At 35.3% G+C, this 24,190-nt stretch overlaps 1 protein-coding gene across 3 annotated transcripts in view; it reads left to right on the top strand.

Moving 5' to 3' along the window:
- LOC150083015 (uncharacterized) overlaps positions 1–24,190 on the top strand; it is a 487,383-nt gene that overhangs the window by 163,494 nt on the left and 299,699 nt on the right. For all 3 annotated transcript variants that reach the window (XM_090377743.1, XM_090377741.1, XM_090377742.1), the window contains exons 7-8: positions 14,508–14,582; positions 16,564–16,660. In XM_090377743.1, coding sequence (XP_090233869.1) covers positions 14,508–14,582; positions 16,564–16,660 — 172 coding nt within the window. The remainder of the gene's footprint in view (positions 1–14,507; positions 14,583–16,563; positions 16,661–24,190) is intronic.

Here is a 24,190-nt window from a genome sequence, read left to right as displayed (position 1 = left end):
TAGTAATTGATTGTGTTGTACTATTATTAAAATTAAGTTATATTAAATTAAATTATAATGGCCATATAAAACTATGATTATTACAGTTATGTTAATTATTTGTTAATTAATTGATTATTAAATTTAAATCAATGCTTTAAAATTAAATTTTAAATATTTATTTGGGACTTTCTGGATTTTCTTATTCGAATTAAGAGGTATGGGATTTTCTGTTTGCTGAGAACTTCTTCAGGATATAACCCTAGGGGCTCCCATCTGAATATGGATGATATACAGCTCAAGACCCTGGGTCCTGAGCTGGATATCATCACACACACACTACTCTCTCTCTCTGAACTCAGAAATTTTTTTTTTCTTGGCTGGTGCAGCAAAAGCCTCGGGCTTCCTTGCACCATATGGCTAACAATAATATATGTGTACTAAGCAAAGTATTAGTATTAATGGTGGCAAATAATGCAAGAAAGCAAGCTTATACAGCATCAGCCAAAAAAACCATTTCATCTATCTACCACCCCCCAATAGTTTGTCTATTTCTTCCATGAATTTTTTTCACGCTATCTACTTTCACAACCTCAGACAGCGGGTTGTTCCAGTAATCAACCACCTGCTGGTTAAAGGCAAACTTCCACACATCCGTTCTGCAAGCATCCTTCCTCAATTTGAAAATATGCCACCTCATACATGAGTTGGCATAAATTGAAATTGAGCAAGACAATTTCTGAGCAAGAGGAAGAATCCTATCAGCATTGAACTCACTTATTCCATTTAACCTTGAAAAAATGCACAGTCAGATCACCTTGCAGGTTGCCTAGTCTCTAGACCAGTGGTTTTCAACTGTGGTGCCGCGGCACACTAGGGTGCTGCAAAAACATTCTTGAGGTGCCGTGCAATTTGGGTTTAAGTTACTTAAAGTTATTATTATTATTATTTTTTTTTAAATTTGTATATTTATTTCATTATAAAAAAGATATAAGGTATCCATTGTACCATATCTTTTTAATTTTGTGGTAATCTGTAATTGATCTTTATTTAGTACCTCTATATAAAGAAGAAAATTATTATATAGGTATATATTAAAAGGTCGAAAACCACTGTTAGGTATTTATTTTGGCCTAGGGGTGCCGTGAAAAAATTAATAGGACATTAAGGGTGCCGTGAACCAAGAAAGTTTGGGAACCTCTGCTCTAGACACTGCATTTTGCAGAACTGAAGCCTTTCTTGTTAAGAGCATCCCTTTGTTCCCCTCACCAATTTTGTCACACTTCTCAGTACTTGCTCCAGCAGCTCTACATCATTCCTAAAATGAGCCCTCTATCAGATCTGTATGCAGTACTCAAGTTGTGGCCTGACAATGATAAGGAGGTGAATAATCACCTCCTTATCCCTGTTAGCAAAATTCCTGTATACCATTGACAAAAGCCCAATTGCTGCACTTTCTGAACTGCTCAGAAAATTTCATATCTGCACAATTAACCTCAAATCTCTTCATTTTCAGTTTTCACTACCCGGCATGTAGTACCACACAGTCGGTATGTTAATCTGGGATTACTGCTGCCCATATGCAGTACTTTGCTTTTGTCAATTCTCAGCCCAGCTGCCTGATTTTTCTAGATCTTGTTGCATTAGTATGCCATAATTACAGCATGTTATCATGACTGCCAACCATTGTATCACCTGCAGACTTGGACATCAAGCCTGATATAACTTCCTCTATATCATTAATAGAGAAGGAAAAAAAAAAAAAAAAAAAACAATGGGCCCAGCACTGAAATTTAGGAGATGCCACTGATCACATCACTTAATGGAGAGCAGTGTTCATTGATTTCAACTCTGTCTTCTCTCATTCAACCATCCTTTTAATCATTCATAGCAGTAACTTGCATTTAATGCCACATTGTTCCAATTGGACCAGCAGTCTATTATGTGCAATAGCACCATAAGTTTTCTTGAAATCCAAGTGTATCCTATCAAAATTATTTTTTGCATCCATTTTCTTTGTGACCGCATCTTAATATCCAATAAAATTTGTCAGGCAAGATCTTCCCTTTAAAAAAACCATGCTGTGACTGAAGTATAACTGCATTCCTGTCTTAGATGGTCCTACATTACTTCTTTAACCAGTGACTCCATTATTTTCCCTGGAAGAGAAGTTAAGCTAATAGTTCTATTAGCTTAACTCATGTCACTCTTTGATCCCCCTTTCTGAATTGGGGATACATCTCCAGTTCACAGGAACTTCCCCTGAATCCAGAGATGCTCTCATAACTATGGCTGAGGGTTTTCTTACCTCCTTTGCGGCCTCTCTCAATATGATTGGATATCCCATCCACCCCAGCTGTCTTTCATATTTTTAACTTCAACAATTTCTGTTCCACTTTCCTTCATGCCGACCGGGCTAGCCGAGTGGGTAAAGTACCTGCCCGGCAACCCAAAGGTCGCGGTTTCGATTCCCGCCTCGGGCTTGGATCAAAGTACTGCAAAAAACCTTGGGAGGTGCAATATGGCCATAGAAGCCGATGCGCCAACAACTACCAAATCAAACAAAAAAAACAATCCACTTTCCTTTCAGATATTACAAAATCATTTCGCACCCTGTTAGTTTGATAAACTTCTGCCATCCACTTTCCTAAAGAATTTCTCTTTCATGAATGTAAATGAAAAATACCTATTCAGCCTGTCACCATCCTGGGCAGGATCATCAACAGTTAAAACCATGAATATCAAGTGAACCAATGTGATTCATCCCCTTCCTTCTAGTTTTTACATAAGTAAAGAAGTCTTTGCTGTGTTTCTTTGCATCCTTTGTCAAACCTGATTGCAGAATAGTTTATATCTAGTCTGCAATCAGGTGTTCTAGGCTTGTGTCACCTGATATTTTATATGGATACAAACATTTTTCTTCTCCATCACCAGTCTCATTAGTTCATGTGACATCTATTTAGGTCTAAGCCTTGATCAGTATTTCTTAGTTGGTATGAAAAGACTAGTTGCTTCCATGAATACTTCCCTGAATGGTTTCCATTTAGACTTTGCTTTTGGTAATATCATCAGTTGGTCCCACTGTATAGAATTTAATAACTGTCTGAGAGCATTGTAGCCAATTTTTACCAAAGCAAATGCCCTTCCCTTTACTCTTGATGGTAGTTACATCTTTAAGTAAATCTCATTTTAATACACTGTAATCACTGCTGTCTAGTAAGTCTTTTATCTAAAGATTCTTAATGCCTTTTAAGATTTTCTGAGTTGTCTGGTTGTATTTGAGAGCTTGTTAATTGTATATGAGATGAGGTGTCTTTTTTTTTTTTTTTTTTTTTTTTGCTTGATTGAGTGAGTACTCTGCTCTAGAAGATACAATTCCCATTCGCTAATATTTCTTTATCAATAAACTATTGAAGTGAATTGTTTATTGATAAAGAAATGAAGTGAATAGTGTTCATTGTCTACTGAACTTTTTTTAGTAAATAAATTTATTTTCTGAAAATGTTAGAAATTTAATTTCTGAAAATTGTATAAATTAATTTTTTGTAGTTAATTTTTTGTAATAGATTATAAATTTAATTCTTAGATTTTGTAAAGCTAATGGTGAAAAGTTACCTTCTTTTCCATATCTTGTAAGTTTAAATTCTTTAGTTCAGTAGTAGATAAATTTTTTAATTGTTTAATTATTATAATATTTAGTTAATTTAAATTACTGATACAGTGGAATCTCATTAATACAAAGTTCAAGGGACCTAAATTTTCACATTTTATAATAATGAGGTTTGTAGTAAAGAGACCGTTGACCGTAAGCCAAGCACTTCTATTGGCCTCATAATCACAGGGAAGTTGGTTAACTTCTTTAAAACTTCTTGTCTTGGAAAATTTACCAGTCACAAGTGGGCATAGTTTTGTACTGCCATCTGAATTGCAGCATAACAGAACAGTGAGTCTTTGTTTACTTAATTTTCCACCATGACAAGACTCCTCGAACAGCAAATGTTTTGTTTGGCAGCAAATTATAAAATAAACCTGTCTCATCAAGATTAAAAATATCTTTTGCCTCATATTTTTTAAGGATGGACTGTACAGAACACAACCAGTCTGTAGCCTTTTCTTTGTCGACTAATCCAGACTCAACACAAACATTTTGCAAAACCAAGTTATTCCTCTCTTTAAATCTTTGGAGCCAGTCACTGCTGCATTTGAAGTTGCTAATCCGATGTTGCTGAGCTAGATAATTTGTCTTTTCTTGCAAAACCGAACCTGATATTGGCAAATTAGATACACACATTTTTTGGTAGCACTCAAAGTTTTGTTTCAAGCTCCTCATGTTTTGCACCACGAATTTATTTCCTGTTTTTCATTGCTGCTCTGGTGTCATGCACTTCTTCAAGTCTTTGTTTTTCAGTATTGTAGGTAAAGGGATGTTGTATTCCTCTGCAATGTCCGTTTTGTTTCTTTCCATCCTATCAGCCGCTTGTATAATTTTTAGCTTAATTTCCAGGCTTAATTCTGCCCATTTATGTTTTGTCACCATAACACTGCTAGATAAGATTTAATATAAACAAATTTTAAATTAATTTAAAGACAAGTTCTGAAAAAGACATCAGCTTAGATAAAATGACACAAAAAATAGATTGTTGTATACAATAGCAAAAGACTCTTTGAACTGGGGTAACAATTGCAACTGACCTTATTCCCGTGGAGAGTGAGGGAGTGCATGTAAACGACTTAGAAAATCTTTTTTTATTCTTTTGTTAATTTAACAACTCATCCTTCAGAAAGATGTTTTTCAGAGTGCACTTGATGTTGTAGCTACCATAAACTGCTTTTGTTAACACGGAACTAATTTCTAACAAGTCAGTGCCATCCTTCAGGAAATAGGGAGCCAGGTGGCTATGCCAATAATCGGATTGCTCTGCCAAGATTTGTATTAACATACAAAATGACAATATTAATTTCTTATGGGGTGAAAAAGAGCTTTTTAATACATATTAACTGAATTTTGTAATAAACGAATATATTTACGTAGAAAAGCCTATCCTTTTGCAGGGGAATGGTATATACTTCACATAAACGTGTAAACTGAGTTTGTATTAACGAGATTTTAAAAAAAACACTACTGACCTTATCTGTCTGTCCTTTTTTCTAATAATTTTTATAAAGTATGTAAGCTACAGAAACAGTTAGAGATAATTAACACAGAGGTGTAACTTACTCATGAGCACAAAATCTAACTTTTGGGACAGTAAACACAGTTTGAAAATTATTCAAATAGAGTTCAGCAGTCTTATTTTCACAGTAAACTTCTGTAAACTAATTTTTAAACAAAGATATCTGAGATAATTCTTTCATCTGCTTTTCTGTCAGAAAAGAGTCATTAAAAGAGTCTTCAAAGTTTGCATAGTGGGTTAGTTAGTAGGTTATATAAGGAGGTGATTATCCAATTGTATAAGGTAATGGTCATGGCACATCATGAGTACTGTATAAAGTCTGGAGGCCTCATTTTAGGAAAAATGTAGAGATGTTGGAATGAGTACAGAGTAGGGCAATGAGATTTGTGAGGGGAACAAAGGCATGCTCTTACCAAGAAAAGCTTCAGTTCTGCAATGTGCAGAATCTGGAAACTAGGCACCTGCAAGGTGATCTGATTGAGGTGGTGAAAGCTTTGAATGGATTGAGCATGATTTTGCACAGGACCCTAGTGTCCTGGGCAAAACTTATGTGGGGTGTTTTTGTAATAGTGATTTTTTTTTTTTTTTTTAATTTTTCAACTTTTTCAGTAAATAAGATATAATTAAATAATTTTATATTATACTGAACAGAACTTAATTACGAAAAATATTTAATACATTAATCAACAATATTGTTTTGACCATTTGAGTGGAGGGCCCTGTTCGACAGAACCGGTTGAACATGCTTGTGGCTGGCACTGGTTCCATTAGAAGCAGTGCCAGAATCACTTTCACGTTCTCCTGCAGCTCTGGTTAATCTATTAGTCTATGTATCCCCCCAAGCTAGCAGTTTTCCAACCCACCTATCACTGCCTCAATAGCATCAGTAAATATCCTTGCACCCTTCCTATTTATGAGTATCTTATCCCTGTAAAAAAATCTCTCCAGTTAATAAGCACAGATCACACTGAGGAAAAATTGTACCGCACAAGCCTTGCACATTCTCTCCAGTGCCAAAATTTATTGACAAGGCTCTCAATATGTACTCACATCTATAATGTCTAGGCAGAATTGCAGACACTTTCAAATTCAATCCTAGCTTGTGAGTTTTCCCAACTTTGCCCTGTACTGTTAAGTAAGTCCTCAGATCTTCTACTCTTAATATCCTTAGTGCCTACATGTTGGCACTAAGGATGTTAAGAGTAGAAGTTCTTCCTTTTGTGCTGCTAAAAGATATCTGTTCTACAACATCTGCTTTTGCCTATGGCAGACTCTCTGGCCATGTTCCACCTCTCATTCTTGTATAGAGAAGGAGAGGTGGAAATGGGAAATATCTAAAGATATTTCCTTGACAATAGAGTCACCGACAATATAATCACCATATTGAAGTTCTTTAATCCCCCCCCCTCGAATGACAACATGGTTCTGTTATACCTGCAATGTTGGGATATGATTTTATCAATACTTAAGAATCATCAAATTTATTTACTGTGCTCCCAGCATTAGCATATATGCAAGTAAATGTCTCTCCTTGATTTTGGTAACTCTTACACGGACTGTGTACTTGCTAGCCCAATGTGAACCCTCCAATTGGCTTTTCGATGCCATTACTCTTTTTTTCCTGCTTTCTTGAGGGTACTGTATATCACAATAGAAGCAATCCATGAATCAGTACCACCTCTGCTTATGACTGGCATTAAACTGTCTGTATGTCAACCTCCCACCTAACACTTCATTAATAGCATCAGCAAATATTGTTGCACTTCTGTTCATGTATATCCCATCATTATAATGCAAAATTAAGAGGCTTTGTGCATTGCACTGGTCATCACTGAAGTTGCCTGACCTAAAAGGACTGCCTGCTCTAAGCTAAAAATAACTGGAATGACAGATAGTAGTAATAATAATGGCAAATGATTCAAGAAAGCAAGTATATATAGTATCAACCAAAAAAAAAACCACTTACAGAGTTCACACATCTGTATTCTCCAAGAATATGTCTAGTTCTTCCTTTAATTTATTTAAGCTATCAGCCTCCACAAAACAGGTGTATGTCTGTTCCAACAATCAACCACCCACTGTCTGGAGGCAAACTTATGCACATCTATCCTGCAACCATCATTCCAAAACTTAATTTATGTCCTCCTTGTGTATAATCTCAGCAAGAGGAAGAGAGTCATTAACATTTAGCTTACTCAATCCATTCAAGGCCGTTAGCATCTCAGTAATATCTCACTGCAGGTGTCTAGTCTCTAGATGCTGCAATTTTCAGAACTGAAGCTCTTTTTAGGTAAGAGCACCTTTTTGTTCCCTTCACCTGTCTGGTTGCCCTTCTTTGAACCCTTTCAGATATCAATGTAGAGAAGAAGTGATTCAGTTTGGCTATCAGTGCAGTAGTATTTGCTTATGAAAATACAATGCACATCAGTATGAAGACAGCCTCCTAGTGGCCAAGCAGCCAAATATCACAATAGGAAGTTGATTTGGTGGTGAATGTCATCTTGGTGAATATCATACCATGCTTATTGCATATATATGGGTAGACATTGTCCTGCTGGAAAATAGCAATTGGGATCAAATGTAGAATGTATCATAGAATGATTTGGAATAATGTCTTAGTATTAGTAATGGTAAATGATACATCAAAGCAAGCTTATAAAGCAAAAAAATAAGTGAATTCCCACATCACCTGGCCATCTCTCCAGTAGTTTGTCTAGTTTTTCCTTGAATTTCTTCAAACTACCCACTTGTACAACAACAACAGGTGAATGTTTGTTCCAACAATCAACCACCTGCTGGGTGAAAACAAACTCTCACACATTTATCCTGCAATCATCGTTCCTCAATTTGAATTTATGACCCCTCATTGTGCATAGCTTCAGCAAGTGGAAGAATGCCATTAACATTCGGCTTACTCAATCCATTTAAGGCTTTAAACACCTCAGTGAGATCTCCTTACAGGTGCCTAGTCTCGGAACTGGTACAGAGAACTGAAGTGTATAAGGGCAACCAGACTGGTGAAGGGAAAAAAGGGTGCTGTTATGTAGAAAGGCTTCAGTTCTTCAAATTCTTGCATCAGTTCTAGTAGCCTCTACATCTTTCCAAAAATGTGGTTTCAGACTTGTATGCAGTTGTCTTATACAAAAGGGTAATCACATCTTTCTCCCTGCTGCCAAAGTTCCTCTATATATCATTGACAAAATGTTATGATCTTTCCTAGCAGCCTGCTATCTCCACTGCTCAGAGAACTTCATGACTGACTGAACAATTACCCCCAGGCCTTTTTCGTTTTCTACTACTGAGTGTGTAGTACCACACAGTTTGTATGTAAATCTGGGATTACTGCTACCAATATAAATTACAGTCTATCCCCGACATACGTATGAGATACGTTCCAGGACTTCTTACTTAAGTTGATTTTTATGTAACTTGGGAATGACTGATAAAATATTGCTACTATATCCCTGATATGCTAAAATTACAAAAACCACATAATATCTTCAGAAGAGTGAAGAAAAATAGTTAAATACCAAAACAATTAAAAACTTTATCTGGGGACAGCGGTGAAGTAGTTGGAGTGACACATAACAAAAAAAAAAAAAAAAAAAAAAAAAAAACGTAAAAGGAAGAAGAAACGCTTGTTATTGTACTGTAAAAACATGTATTTCATACACCATGTAGGCTTTATAAGGGCTACTAAGGGAATCAAAATCAAAGTGTATATATTTAAGAATATTGGTCTAAATGACACAATGAATCAAAGTCTGTACACTTCAGGTGATGAACTGAAGATAAATTAAAATGAAAAAACTGAAGCATTAATAAGACACATTAATCACAGGGTGTTGTAGGCTGAGTAGAGTTCAGGGAGGTAGTACGTGATACGAACTCTTCGATCTTCATCTAAAAGAGATGAAGATCGAATTTTTTTTTTTTTTTTTTTTTTTTTTTTTCTGTTCATATATTTCGCAATAAGCAATCTTAAACTTTTCATTCTATAATCAAGAAACATTGTATTTTCATCCATTCCACCAAACATAGAGAGATCTTCCTGAAATTGAAGAAACGCTTCTGCCATTTCCTTTACTTTGAACTGCTTCCTGGGTTGCTTTGATTCCTCAATCGATTCGGTTCTCCCTTGCTCCTCAACTCTTTGCGTGTTCAACTGGGCTAGGTCTTATGTTGTTAAATCTTCACCTTGTTCATCCACAAACTTGTCTACATCTTCTTCCTCCAGGACCAGCTGCAACTTCTGAGCTAAGTTTATAATTTCTTTGGTAACAGAAGACATCAGCCCATCTTTGTTGAAGCCTTCATTGTTAAGCTCAGAATGTTTTTGAAGTTTTTTCCAAACTCTGCTTATACAAGTTGTTGTCACATCATTCCTGGCTCTTGAAATGTTTGTATTCCATCAAGGATGTTAAGGATGTTAAACTTCCAAAATTGTTGCAGATCCATCTTCCCTTGCTCTTGCATTTACAGCCTCAGAAAATGTTGTCCTTATGTAATAAGCTTTGAATGCCCAGATAACTCCCTGATCCATTGGTTGAGTCAAATCTATTTTTTTGGAGGGAAGTATACCACCTTGATGTTGTCATGCAGATCATCTAGATATTTAGGATGACCAGGAGCATTGTCAAAGAGCATTAATATCTTAAAAGGCACTGACATTTGTAAGCAATATTTTTCAACTTAAGAGATAAACACATTTAGAAACCATGCTTTGAACATGGTTATTGTTACCCATGCCTTTGAGTTAGTCCTGAAGTACATGAAGCGATTTCTTGTCAATGCCCTTAAAAACCTGCTAATTTTCTGAGTGATAAACCACTAAAGGTTTAAATTTATAACCAGCTATGTTTAAACTCCCTCCCCCCACTAAGAACATTACCCTATCTTTGGCAGCTTTAAACCTAGACATTGACTTTTCTTCAATAGAAACAAGTCCTACTAGGCATCTTTTTCCAAGAAAGGCTAGTGTCATCCACATTAAATATTTGTTGTGGTAAATAACCACCACTTCTTATCTCATCCAATTTTTCCTTGAAATTTTCAGCAGCATCACCATTTGCTTGCTGCTTCACCACTAATGTCAATATTATATCTGCTTCTGTTACAGAACCTACCAAACCAACCATGACTTGCAACCAAGGTGGTTTCAGTATCATCACTCTTCTTCTTAAGATCTTTAAATATGGTACAACCATTTCTTGAATGAGGTGGAGGCTTAAGGGGATGTTTTGGATCTGGTCTTCCATCCACACAATAAGTAACTTTTCCATATCACTTATTAGTCCCATTCTAGCCTTGGTTATTAAAGTTTCTTCATTGGTTCTAAACGCTTCACGTATTCTGTCTTTATCCTTTATTATTTTGTTCGCTGTTGATACTGACAAATATAAATTCCACGCAAAACTTGTTAATGTTTGACCATTTTCTACATCCTTGTTATTTTAATTTTCTGATTCAAATCGATCACTTTCCTTTTCTTGGTAGATTTACTAGTACCTCCATCACTTATTCTCTTAGATGGCACCATGATAATGGTCAAAATGAAATTTTTTTGTAAAGAACATCACAGGGTTAAGTTACAAGGAATGCTCTCACACCTTATGACATGTGAATAAAGCGCACATTACATGGTGATAGTTTTATGTGAAGTCATTTAAAACTGTAGGACAATGTGTATTTCCAACTTCACCACAATAACACAAGATGTGTAACAAATATTGTATTCCATCAAGGATGTTAAGGATGTTAAACTTCTTCCAAAATTGTTGCAGATCCATCTTCCCTTGCTCTTGCATTTACACTAATAATAACAAAATGCAAACAAAAGCCCCCACTTCGCTCTCGAACAAAACTGAACTGACTCTACAATCCAAGAAGGAAGGAAAGGGTGTAGAGACGATGGGCTAGAGTAATTCTCCAAAGAAATAGACAATGGGACACAGTTCACATGGCTTGAACATTGTAGGGGTTTTTCTGAAGTGCTTCAATGTAGTTCACCTGTCTCAAACACATGTTGAATATTTCTTAAGGATTTTTAAAGCAGAAAATGAAATGTTAACTGTAGTTATTTACCTAGATTCTAGTTACGCCTCAGGTTATTATCCAACATAGTTTGTATGGGAACAAAAATAAAAATGTATACTGTACTTGTTGTTTGTTCATTCGACTTCACTCTTAAAAATTATACAGCAAGTATCTTTACGATTTTGCCAAAAAAATTTATGCAAGTCCGAAGTTACGAAACTCTGGCTTACATAAGTCGGGGACTAACTGTATCTTCCATTTGTCAACATTAAACATCAATATTTCCATTTCTCAGCCCATCTGCCTAATTTGTCTAGATCTTGTTGCAGTGGCATACCCAGATTACTGTGATTAATCATCCTTCCAACCTTTGTATATCATCTGCAAACTAGAATACTTGATGAGAATCAACCGAAAGAGCAAGCTGGCTTTAGGACAGGATTCTCAACTATGGATTGCCTTCACGTAATATCACAGCTAATGAAGAAAGAAAATGAATATAAAACACCATTATGCCTGGCATTTGTGGATTATGAAAAGGCATTTGACTCCATACAGCATAAGGCAATGTTTCGGGCACTGGAAAGACAAGGCATAGATACCCCATATATTATGATTTTTGAAGAAAATATATGAGAGTGCTACCTCCTTTATTAGACTAGTCAAAGACAGTAGGAAATTTAAAAAAAATCGAGAAAGGACTTTGACAAGGAGACACAATATCTCCGAAGCTGTTTACTGCTGCCCTTGAGGAAGCTTTCAGAAGATTAGACTGGTCGCAGAAAGGAGTCAATGTGAACGGAGAGTACCTAAACCATTTACGATTTGCAGATGACATTGTGGTCATAAGCCACGATCCCAAAGAATTAGAGGAAAATCTTAATCAGTTATGCACAGTTAGTAAGGATTTTGGACTAAAGTTGAATATGGCTAAAACAAAAGTAATGATGAACAAGTATGCCACGGAAAGGGAAATAATGATTGAAGGAGCAGCAATTGAAAAGGTGGAGTCATATACTTATCTGGGACAAGTTATTAGCTGTAATAATGATAAATGGCTGGAAGTCAAGAGAAGAATAAATTTTGGATGGATAGCATTCAGGAAATATAGTCACATACTGAAGAGCAATATCCCAGTTTGTCTGAAACGTAAAATAATGAATCAATGTATACTCCCCACCATGACTTATGGTAGTGAAACTTGGGCACTCACCAAAAGAATGGAAGAGAAGCTGAGAACTACACGGCGAAGAATGGAACAAATTATACTGGGAATCAGACTGTTAGATAAGAAGAGAAACATATGGATTAGGCAGCTCGAAGACATGATGACAGATGGACTAAGAAAATAACAGAATGGTACCCAAGAGGAGCTAGAAGAAAACCTGGAAGACAAAGGTGGAGATGGATAGATGAAATTCATGAGGTTTTGAGTAGTAAATGGATGGCCAGTGCTCAAAACAGAAGGAACTGGAAAGTTACTGGAGAGGCCTTCATCCTGCAGTGGATTGAAAATGGCTGATGATGATGACTTTATCAATGTCATTAATAAATATAGAAAACAACAATGGGTCCTGCACTGAACCCAGGGGGACACCACTAATAATATTAGTCCACGAAGAGCAGTGTCCATTGATAACCAGTCTGTCTTTTTGCATTTGCTCATCCATGTATCCATAGCAGTCACTTGCCCTTAATGCTACAATGCTCCTATTTGTATAGTAGTCTTTTATGTGCAACTGTATCAAAAGCTTTCCTGAAATCCAAATATAGGATATCAAAATTATTTTTTGCACCCAGTTCCTTTGTTACTGCATCATAGGATCCAATCAGATTGGTCAGACAAGAATCACCCCTTAACAAATCCATGCAGTGATGGTAGTATAAGTGCATTCCTGTGTAGGTGGTCTCGCCTTATTTCTTTAATTAGGGACTCTTATTTTCCGTCATTTTTCTCTTTCTTGGTGATTGATTCCCTTCTACTTCTGACTCTTGTTTTCTCTTTCTCTCAGGGTAATTCAAATATATTTTTTTTCTTAGTCTGGTGCAGCATAAGCCTCAGGCTTCCTAGTACCATATGGCTAATAATAATAACAGAAGTTAAACTTAATTGGTCTGTAATTACTTAAGTTACCTTTTGATCTCCCTTTGTGAATTCAAGTATATTCCACAGGAACCTCCCCTGAATCCAAAGACACTTTCATAATTATGGCTAAGGGTTTGCCTACTTCCTTTGCTGGCTCCGTATAATTGAATAAATTGCATCCACCCGAGATGCCTTTTTTATATATAACTTCAACAATTTCTCTTCTACTTTCTGTCAGCTATCACAAAATCATTTAGCTTCCTATTAGAGTTTGATTAATGTCTGTCATCTTCTTCCCTAAAGAATTCCTTATGGTGAATGTAGATTTACTTAAGATACCTATTTAGTTTGTCAGCAATCTGAGCAGGATCAACACCAATTAAACCATTGATATCAGATGGACCAATGTGATTCTATCTCTTAATTCTATTGTTAATATAAGTAGAGAAATCTTTGCCAAAGACATAATCTGCCTTAACTTGCCTAACCTCCTTTGTAACTTGATTTCACACTAGCTTATATCCACCATAGACTTCTGTATCGCCTGATAATTTATATGCATCCCATGCATTTTTCTTCTCTGTCACAATCTGATTAGTTGTCTGCCAGGCATGCTTCCTGACACAGATAGCATTATGATGTTGGAAATTTGTGGATTGTGGCAGATCTCTTTCTTCTTTGTAACTTGGCAGATCAGTCGATCCTCCCATTCTTATATTATTCTGATGCCGCCAGTGCTCTTGAGACTTGTTCATGTACTTACATGTACCTCTTTTTGCCAACACCATCCAACTTTTATGTTTGTTAAAGGCATTGTACATTTTAAACTTTTCATTTGCTCATAATTTTGTTTGTCTGCTAATTTTTATGCACGTTTTTATAGCACCTTTAGATTCCTACATTAAGGTACTAACAAACATGTTATTGGACATTCTTCTGCACGACTGGTTTGACATTCTTATTGTTTACATCTATGTACCTCATTTATTCATACAAATTTTCAGGTAAATCTTTACCTAAAACTTCAGGCATAAATTATTTCTAGATGAGGCAATTTTGGTGACTAGCGATGTAAGTGATATTTAACAACTAGATGGTTGTAGAATTAACTTGATGCATTTTCAGTTCAATGATTTTTTTTTAATATTTTGCTCTTAAAGAAAAATATTTTTATTCCTTTTGTAAAATAAAAAAAAAAATACATGCTTAATGTATCACTTTAATTTCTTTAGTCAACTCTACTATCCCTGTTGGGATTGCAGTGGCTCAACAACGACAGAATCTTTCAACTTCTCATTCTGTTAATGGTAAGTATAACTTCACATTTGGGGAGTTTCCAAAATTTATGAAAATTAAATAAAATGCAACCATCAAATTAATCTTATCAGAAAAAGTAATAGGGCTTTGAAAGTTTCAACTTTGTTTTAAGTCATAAAGCATTTTACATGTTAATCACTATGAGCATTTGTGTCCAGTTTTTTTAAGCTTTAGGTTGCGAGGCATTTCTTATGATTTGCTTTACTGTTCGAGCTCATACATTAAGCCTGATATGACTTCATCAGCATCATTAATAAATATAGAGAACAGCAATAGACCCACCACTGATCTCTGGGGAACTCCACTAATAACATTAGTCCATTAATAACCAGTTTTTGTCTTCTCTCACCCAACAGACCCTTTATCCACAGCAATAACTTGCCCTTAATGCCACACTGCTCCAATGTGAACAGCAGTGTTTTATGTGCAACAGTATCAAGAGCTTTCCTGAAATCCAAGTATGTGATATCAAATTACTTTTAGCATCCAGTTCCTTTCTTACTACATTAAAATATCCAGTCAGATTGGTCAAACAGGATTGCTCCTTAAGAAGTCCATGTGATGTCTGCAGTATAAGGTCACTCCTCTCTAGATGATCCTGCATTACCTTTTTAATCAGACTCCATTATTTTCCCCAACAGAAATTAAGCTAATAGGTCTGTAATTATTCATGTCATCCTTTGATTCCTCCCCCCCCCTGTGAATTGGTGATGCATTTGCACATATCCAGTCCATAGGAACCTCTCCTTATTCCAGAAATGCTATTATAATTATGGCTAAGGGTTTGCTTTCTTTCTTTGCTGCCTCCCTTAATATAATTGGATAGATCCTATCCACCCCAGGTGTCTCTTTTAATTTGAGCTTCAACAATTTATTTTCCACTTTGCTCTCAGTTATCACAAAATCATTTCACTGTCTATTAGATTCTGATGAACTTCTGGAGTTCTCCTTGATCAAGAACTCCTCAGGAATGAATGCAGATGCAAGGTACTTATTCAATTTGTCAGATCATCGATAATTAAACTGGGTAGGATCATTAACAGTTAAACCATCATCATCAAGTGGACCAATGAGATTCAACCCCTTCCTCCTACTGTTAATATAAATAAGTCTTTGCTGCTTTTCTTGTCATTCCTTGCCATTTAACACAAACATTGATTTCAATGTTTGTTAACACAAACATTGTTTTTATTACTGTTGAGGTTATAACTGTAACCTCAACTGTAATTAAAATAGTAATTGAAACCAGTCATCCAAACCAGTAACCCCATAGCCATTACTAATCTGTAGTTTATAATGTTTGTGTATGAAAAATCTGTATTCGAACTCAGTATGCAGAAGTTAATTGTCACACCTTGTATTTTTATAATTTTAATGAGTTTTTGTCATGTTCATTTGAATTGGAGTGGATGGTCTTATATCACTTTTTATAATACAATTTTATGAATTAAGCAATACTCTTATGCTATAGGTTTTGGGTCTTTTGAAGAGTTATTTAAGATTTCATGTCTGTTGCTTCTTGACATTAATATGAAAAAGTTTAGCTCACATTAAAAGAAACTGTCTTTGTTGGTGCCTCCGTAGCCAGGTGGCCTGGACCAGCAGTGCGTAGCACACACTTCTTGATTAGACTGGGGTTTGAGCCCGTGATCACCAAATACGGAGGTACCAAATACGGAGGATGCGGAAAGGTCAGGGAATGACCACCGCATATCCCGGAGCAATATGGCCTTAGTTGCTAATGCTCCACAAAAAACAAACAAACAAACCAAATACACAGGATGCGGAAAGGTCAGGGAATGACCACCACATATCCCTTATGCTAATGCTCCTAAAAACCAAATAACAAACAACTGTCTTTGTTGAATATTAATAATTTTGATATTGAAAGGATAATGAGTGAAAATATTTTTTAAAACAATTTTTCAATTATCAGTTTGATTTGTACAAAATTTTTATTTCTTATTGCAGGTTTAGAGAAGCATAATCTAGATTTAAGTCATAATGCAAATCATATCACATCAGATGCATTGTGTGTTGTCAGCAATGAACATGAGGAGTTACAGAGGTAAATTCCATTAAGTTTTTAGAAATCAAAGTAATACAGTACAGTATTATAATGGAATTAGTGTTAGTGCCCAATAATATGATGGAAAAATATTTTGGAATATGGTTATAGCTAATTGATATTGATTTCTCTTCCATCCTAAATCCACATGGATAGATAAGAATTTCAGGTGAGAAAATTTTTAACTGTTCATGAGTAGTAAATAAGACTGTTCATTTGCATTGGTTTTCACCAAATGTATCCACCTGACTTTTAGGGGAATGATTAATGGTTATTGAGGGCTTTTTTTTAGCCTGAGAAACATGCAGCTCAGCCCATGGGCACACATTTGAACACACACAAACTGTCACAGATGACTAAAGCAGGGGTATTCAACAAGTCGATCGCAGCTTTAATTTCGGTCGATCACGACGAATTTTAAATTTATATGAAAAATGGATTAGTCAAAATCTAAATGTTATTCTAAATGTTATTCTTATGCGCCCCACTTCATATGCTTATTAACAAATCTATTGAACCATGTGACTACTTTTGTCGCCATACAGCCGCTAGATTTGTCTAGTAAAAATTCACGCAGTTACGCTGTGGAGAGCATATTATAGTGTTGATTTCTTACTTAATATTAATAACTGGGCAGTACTTATACATTAGTTTAATACCCTTTGATTTAAAATGAATACTATGAAAAAGAGTAAAACGTATCATTTTCATCAAGATTGGGAACTAGAATACATTTTTTGTAATGATGAAAGAAAAATGTTGTTGTTTGATTTGCAATGCTTCCGTGGCTATACCCAAAAAGAGGAAATTTAGAAAGGAAGTTCAAAGCACTCCATGGTAAATATCAATCGGATTTTCTGCCTAATATTGACCATAGAAAAAATAAATTAAAAGAACGTAAATCCAGATTATTCGCACAACAAAATTTCTTTATGGCACCTAATTTACGATATAAGCAGTAACTGTAGCATCATTTAAAGTGAGTCATCTTCTTGCAAAAAAATGCAAACCATTTTCTGATGGACAATTCATCAAAGACGTATTTTTCGAAATAACAGATTCTCTTTTTGAAAATTTTAAAAACAAAAAATGAAATTAAAAGTGCTCTTCAAGATCTGCAATTATCTTGAAATACTGTGATGCGACGCTTCCAAAGAATTAGTAAAAATGTGAGCGAACAAATTGCATGCTCATATTGCTAATTGTGTATCCTTTTCTTGACAACTGGATGAATCTACAGACATCAGTGATACAGCTCAATTGCTTGTTTTTATTCTTATGGTTTTCGATGATTCTGCCACTAGAGAAGAACTGTGGGTATGGTTTTGTTAAAAGAAAGAACTAGAGGTCTTGATATATTTAACGTATTCAAAAATTTTAATGAAAAAATTAAATTACCACTATTTAAGCTCGTATCAATAACAACAGATGGAGCTAAAGCAATGATGGGGCATCTTAATGGATGATGAATTCCCAGATTTTTTGAGTTACTACTGTATCATCCACCAACAAGTGTTAGTCAGCAAAATATTAAATACTAAAAGTATTCTGGACATAGCTTTCAAAATCCTGAATTCCATCAGAGGACAATCTCTTCAAAGGAGACTTTTCAACATGCAACTCGATGAAAATGAACCAGATCTGATATTACACACAGATGTGAGGTGGCTGAGTCGGAGTCAGTTTCTACAGAGATTTCAAAATTTTCTGAATGAAATTAAAAAAAATTTGTTGATCGAAGGAGAGATGATTATCAGCAGCTACAAGATTATGAAGTGGTTGTGTGATCTGGCTTTTTTTTTTTTTTTTTTTTTTTTCAGATTTTACCAGTAAATTAAGTGATCTGAATTTGGAATTACAAGGAAAAAATAAAAATGTGGGTGACATGATTCATAGTATTTCTGCATATAGATATCAATTTTTGGCAATGGCTAAGGATCTCCAAGAAAGAAAATTCGATCATTTTGCAAATATGCAAGATCATTTGCAAAAATATCCTGTTTTTGGATTTAATAGTGAGAAATATGTTTCTGAACTTGAGATAGTTGTCGATGATTTTGAAACTAGATTCAGTGATTTTAAAACAATTGAAGATATTGCTTAATATGTTTCTTATCCATTTAATGTTGGGTTAATGTCAGATTTTTCACATGGAGAAAATATTACTTGAAAATGAAATTATTACATTTCAAAACTATATCTTTCTAAAAGCCAGATCATGAGAAAAAGACTTTTAGAAATATGTTTGCCTAGAAAAGTACCCAAATGTAAAAAAAAATGCAGTGAACTTTTAAATTCCTGTTTTGGTTCCACATATCTATGTGATTTGGCCTTTTTGTATTTGAAACAAACAAAGAGGAAGAATTGCTCTACCCTTATGGACTTGCGCCAGAAGATTCTTTACGGTTGGCCTTATCAATATCTCCGATTTTGAAAGCTTGGCAGATCACATTAAGATACAAACTTCACATGAATTAAAATTTTAAATACGTATGAATTTAAAATAAGAATCCTGAATTGTATTTAATTTTAAAATTTATGAACGTTTTTCAATATATGTTGATTAACTTTTTTAACCATTTGCAATGAAATTCTTAAGATGGTGGGTTGCAGCACATTTTAAAGAAAAAAAAGTAGATCGTATCACAAATTAAGTTGGCCACCCGAGGACTAAAGTATTTGGTGGATCAAAAAAATTGCAACCAGCCTTTTTTTTTTTTTTAATTCTTTCTCCTTTTTTTTCATCTATTCCCATTAAAGAAGGTTCAAATGGATATACCAGTTTATTTGAAACAACTTGCTCAAAATTGGATTTAGAAAATCATCACTCCATCAGTATAGAAAATCACCAATATGGCAGAATTTCGACATACTTTAATTATTATTGTCAAAAATAGGGCTTGCAAGTAGAGTATTATTGAAAAACCACAACATGAAAAAGATTTTATGGCCAACTTATACATGGCTTTTGAGGTTACAAAATTTTATTACAATCAAATTTTAGTTATCAATGTCAAATATAGTATTATGGCAAGATCAGTATTATAGCAAGGTATTTTTAAGGCTAGTTAAAAATAGAAGAATAGAAGTTAAAAATTATTTAACTTCTATGCTTATACTTTATGGGGTATGTCAAACAATCCATATAAGTCTAAAGCTAAAAAGATTCACTCTATGGAAGACCTAATTATCATATATTAATTCAAGAATTATATAAATATTTATATAATCCATATTTATATAATTCTTTTGATAATGATTTTAATATTAATCCTGCTTGTGACTTACGGCAGCAATGTTAATTTTTTTTTCAAGCAGGTGCAGTCCCAAACCTTATGAACAGGTTCAGCAGTTGTAGACGTTGTTTTAATGCTGACATGCCTCTGAAATTGGGCTCATGGTTGGAAGGTTACATAACTGCGCTTTCTGAAGAAGGGTACAGTTATGCTAAAATTATTGATAGGTGCAAGTCAAAATTTTAGTGTATCAAAGTTTGGTATCCATAAAGTTTTGAATGGCAAAGAAAAATTCCCCAAAGCTGCTGTAAGTGGGCAGAAAACACCGAAGAAACTGCAACCTGCTCCACCTCGAAAGAGGGAGGTAGTACGAAAATTGCAGTAGCTCGTTGTCGGTGAAAATCAAAAAACCCAAAGAGCTATAGTGTCACGTGGGAACCTCCCAGTCAACCGTTTGTTGCATAATCAACAAAAATTTGCAACTGGAGAAGAAGCACAAGGTCTGCGTACACCACCTAGGAGCAAGGCACATTGCAGAGCAGCCGGTCAATATGCGAAAACTCTACGAAAAATATCTGGCAGCTGAAAGGTGGAAATTCGTAGCAACATTGGATGAAGCGTGGGTATACCTCTCTGATTGCAACAAAATTCGGGTAATTTATTACCGTCCACAGGGTGACATGGCCTTTCCAACATGGGTGTATCAGTGCAAGGAATGTTTTGGATGCGGTTTTATGGTTGTAGCCGGTTTTTGTTATAATGGCAAATTTGAGATGCGTAGAGTTGCTAAAAATGTGAAAGTCAACTCAGTATATTACCAGGTTGAAGTTCTACAGCCATTATTTGAACGTGAAATACCTACATTGTACAGTTCTGATGCTGAAAAGGTCTGGGTGCACCAGGATAAGGTGTCCAGCCACACATCATGTTCCACCTGTGCTTTTGTTTGTGGAGAATGGAAGCGGAGACAGGTATTTGTTTGATCCCGTTTAAAAATATATCTGTTGCCACGCCCATGGATTTTTGCGCATTCGGACTTTTGGAAAGAGCTATCAGAAACCGCTGACCCAAAACTGTTGAAGGTTTGTGGAAAGTCTGCTCGCAGGAATGGGACAAGATCGACTTGGCAGTTTTGCATCGCGCTTTACTTCAATGGAAATTGTGATGCCTTGCAGGGAAAACAAATAGAACACAACCGGTGGCGGCGGCACAGAATGTCGTAGTTTTAAAGGACTGTCAAATTTGTTATCAAATGGCTGAATCAATCCTCCATAGAACAAATGCATTATTTTTGGCGAACTGCAATTTGCACAAAAATGTACGATACAGTTCATATAGCAAAGAAAATCATTAGTTGCTTCACTCTGACTTCAAATGCATGTTTACCTGAGTTTATTTTACCTGTTGTGCTATATTGCTTCTCACTTATTATATATCTCACCACTGGGTTGTTCAGTCTTCTCATATCCATATCCAGATTCCATTTTGGGATATATTGCTATTTATATAAAGCATACACTTTATATAAATAGCAATATATATATATATATATATATATATATATATATATATATATATATATATATATATATATATATACAGGCATACCTCGGTTAACGTTACCTCTGATAACGAAGCTTCGATATAACGAAGTCGGCAATTTCAAGCCCCATTTAACATTAAAAAAAAAAAATTCCAGTTTAATCACCTGAAATCTAAACAAACTGAAGAAATTACGGAAACCTTTGGGGCTTCTCGTAGTTGGTTCGAGAAATTTAAAAAACGGGCCAGGATTCATAGTGTAGAATTAACAGGAGAAGCTGCAAATACGTTTCCAGAAAAACTAAAGGAAATAATTGAACGTGAAAATTTTCCACCAAATTCGGTGTTCAGTGTTGACGAAAACGGTTTGTTCTGGAAACGGCTACCAACAAAAAGCTTCATTTCTATTGAAGAAAAATCAGCTGCTGGGTTTAACGTTACTCTTTGGATCAAATGCCTCTGGCGATTATAAATTAAAATTGTTATTAGTTTACCATTCAGAAAATCCGAGGGCGTTAAAAGGTAACATAAAAATGAATTTACCTGTAATATGGAAAGCAAATAGAAAAGCTTGGGTTACCAAGAGTTATTTACTGATTGGTTTGTTAACCACTTTTGTCCTGAAGTAAAACGGTATTGTCAAAAAAGCAACTTTGAAGAAAAAGCTCTTTTGTTGTTAGACAATGCTCCGGGACATCCTACTGATCTTCACACGTTGGACACATGCATTCCTGTCAAAGTTGTGTTTCTTCCAGCAAACACAACTTCCCTGATTCAGCCATTGGATCAGGGAGTAATAGCATCATTTCAAGCTTATTATCTGCGTCGAACATTAAGCAATTTAACTGAACTAGAGGATAAAGAGGAAATGACAGTTAAAACTTTTTGGAAAAACTACACCATTAAAAACGCAATTGAAAACATTGATAATTCTTGGAAAGAAGTCACTAAGAAATGCTTAAATGGAGTTTGGCGCAAAATATGGCCAGAAGTTGTACTAGAAGAAGAAAATAACATCCAAGAAATTAGAAATGAAGTTATCCAGATGGCTCAATCAATAGGTTTCGAAAATGTCGATGAAGAGGATGTTAGAAATTTATTGAATGCAGAAGATGGTTTTTCAGTGGAAGATTTAGAAAACCTTGTTAGCAACGAAGACAAAGATAATGAAGACGAAGTTAAAGAAGTTCCTGCCGAAAAAGTGTTAACAACCAAAGATTTAAAAAGGTGCTTAAATGACATTGAAAACGTTTTAAATTTTTTTAGTGAAAATGATCCTGATTTAGGAAGAAGTTTTATTGTTAAGCGATCAGTGTTAAATGCAATAACTCCGTATAGGCAATTGTTAAATGAAAGAGAAAAAAAAAGCATAAGCAATCAACTTTAGACTCATATTTTAAAATGAGATTTCACTTTGTATGTAAGTTGACTGTTTATTTAATAAAACTTTTCTTTGTTTGAAAAAAAAGCTTTTCATTTTCTTTAAGTGGGAACGTATCCCTATTCTGGCCATAGTATTTTTACCTCTGAAAACGAAGTTTCGCTTAACGAAGTAATTTCGTGGAACGCATCCTATTCGTTATTCGAGGTATGCCTGTATATATATATATATATATATATATATATATATATTGTAATTTGAATAGAGGCTGTGCTTTATTTGTATAATACAGTGGTGGACAAAAAAACTGCATCACCTTAAAAAAGCTAACATTCGTAGTGAAACATAAGATATTGTTTGATTACAGTCATTTTGTTTGTTGCAAAGCAAAGTTATTGCACCAGCTGTTTATACAAATACAACGTTGGAAGGGTATACGCGCCCATTTGTATCCTGTTTTGTGGAGGTGTAAGCATGGCTCCATTTGTTCAGTTGACACCAAGAAAAAAAAGTGTAGATGTTGCAGGAAGGGCTTTCTACACATGCTATTGCTGATAAAATAGGCTTCCACCAGTCAACATTATTCCAGGTGCTGAAATTAAAGTGTGAAACTGGTGATGTGAAGAGAAGACCTGGATCAGGCCCTAAGAGAGTGACTATGCCTTCCCCAAGATCGATAATTGAAACAGCTATGCCTTTTGTAATCGCCATTCTAGTGCTCTTGATCGAAAACTGGACTTTGATATGGCCTCTGTTGTTGAAATAAGTGCACAAACTATTCCAAGACTGCTTTCGGAATGTGGTCTGCATGCCTATCGGCCCAAGAAGAAGTCTTTGTTGACCCAATGAATGAGGAAGAAGCGACTTGCTTGGGATAAAAGGTGTGTTTCATGGACAAAAGAACAATGGGACACCGTCATCTTTTCTGACGAATCGAAATTCAACCTGCATGGCTCGAATGGGAAGCGATATGTCAGAAGACGAAAATTGGAGGCATACCACCCTGACTGCATAACACAGACTGTAATGTTTCCCGCCAGTCAGATGGTTTGGGGATGCATAACAAGCAAAGGGGTGGGACGAATTAAGTTTATTAACAGAACTGTGAATGCAGAAACCTACGCTGCTATCTTGGAGGAGTGCTTGAAACTCATTATTAAGGATTGCCACACAGACATCCAAAACTGCCTTTTTCAACAGCACTCAGCACCTTGCCACACACAGCAAAATTGGTAAGTTTTATGCTATTTAGATTTAATGATGAGTTCGTCTTGTCTCACAAGGCTTAAAACATACTTACACCAATGTTTTCCCTCATTTTTCTCCCTTAAGGTGCAGTGTTACCTCAGAAATGCTGGCATTACAGTGTTG

Source organism: Mastigoproctus giganteus, chromosome 7 (genome assembly GCF_048544385.1).
Source record: "Mastigoproctus giganteus isolate SK-2022 chromosome 7, ASM4854438v1, whole genome shotgun sequence".
Lineage (NCBI taxonomy): Eukaryota > Metazoa > Arthropoda > Arachnida > Uropygi > Thelyphonidae > Mastigoproctus > Mastigoproctus giganteus.
Note: the sequence above shows the minus strand (reverse complement) of the source record. Positions and strands in the feature narration are given on the sequence as shown.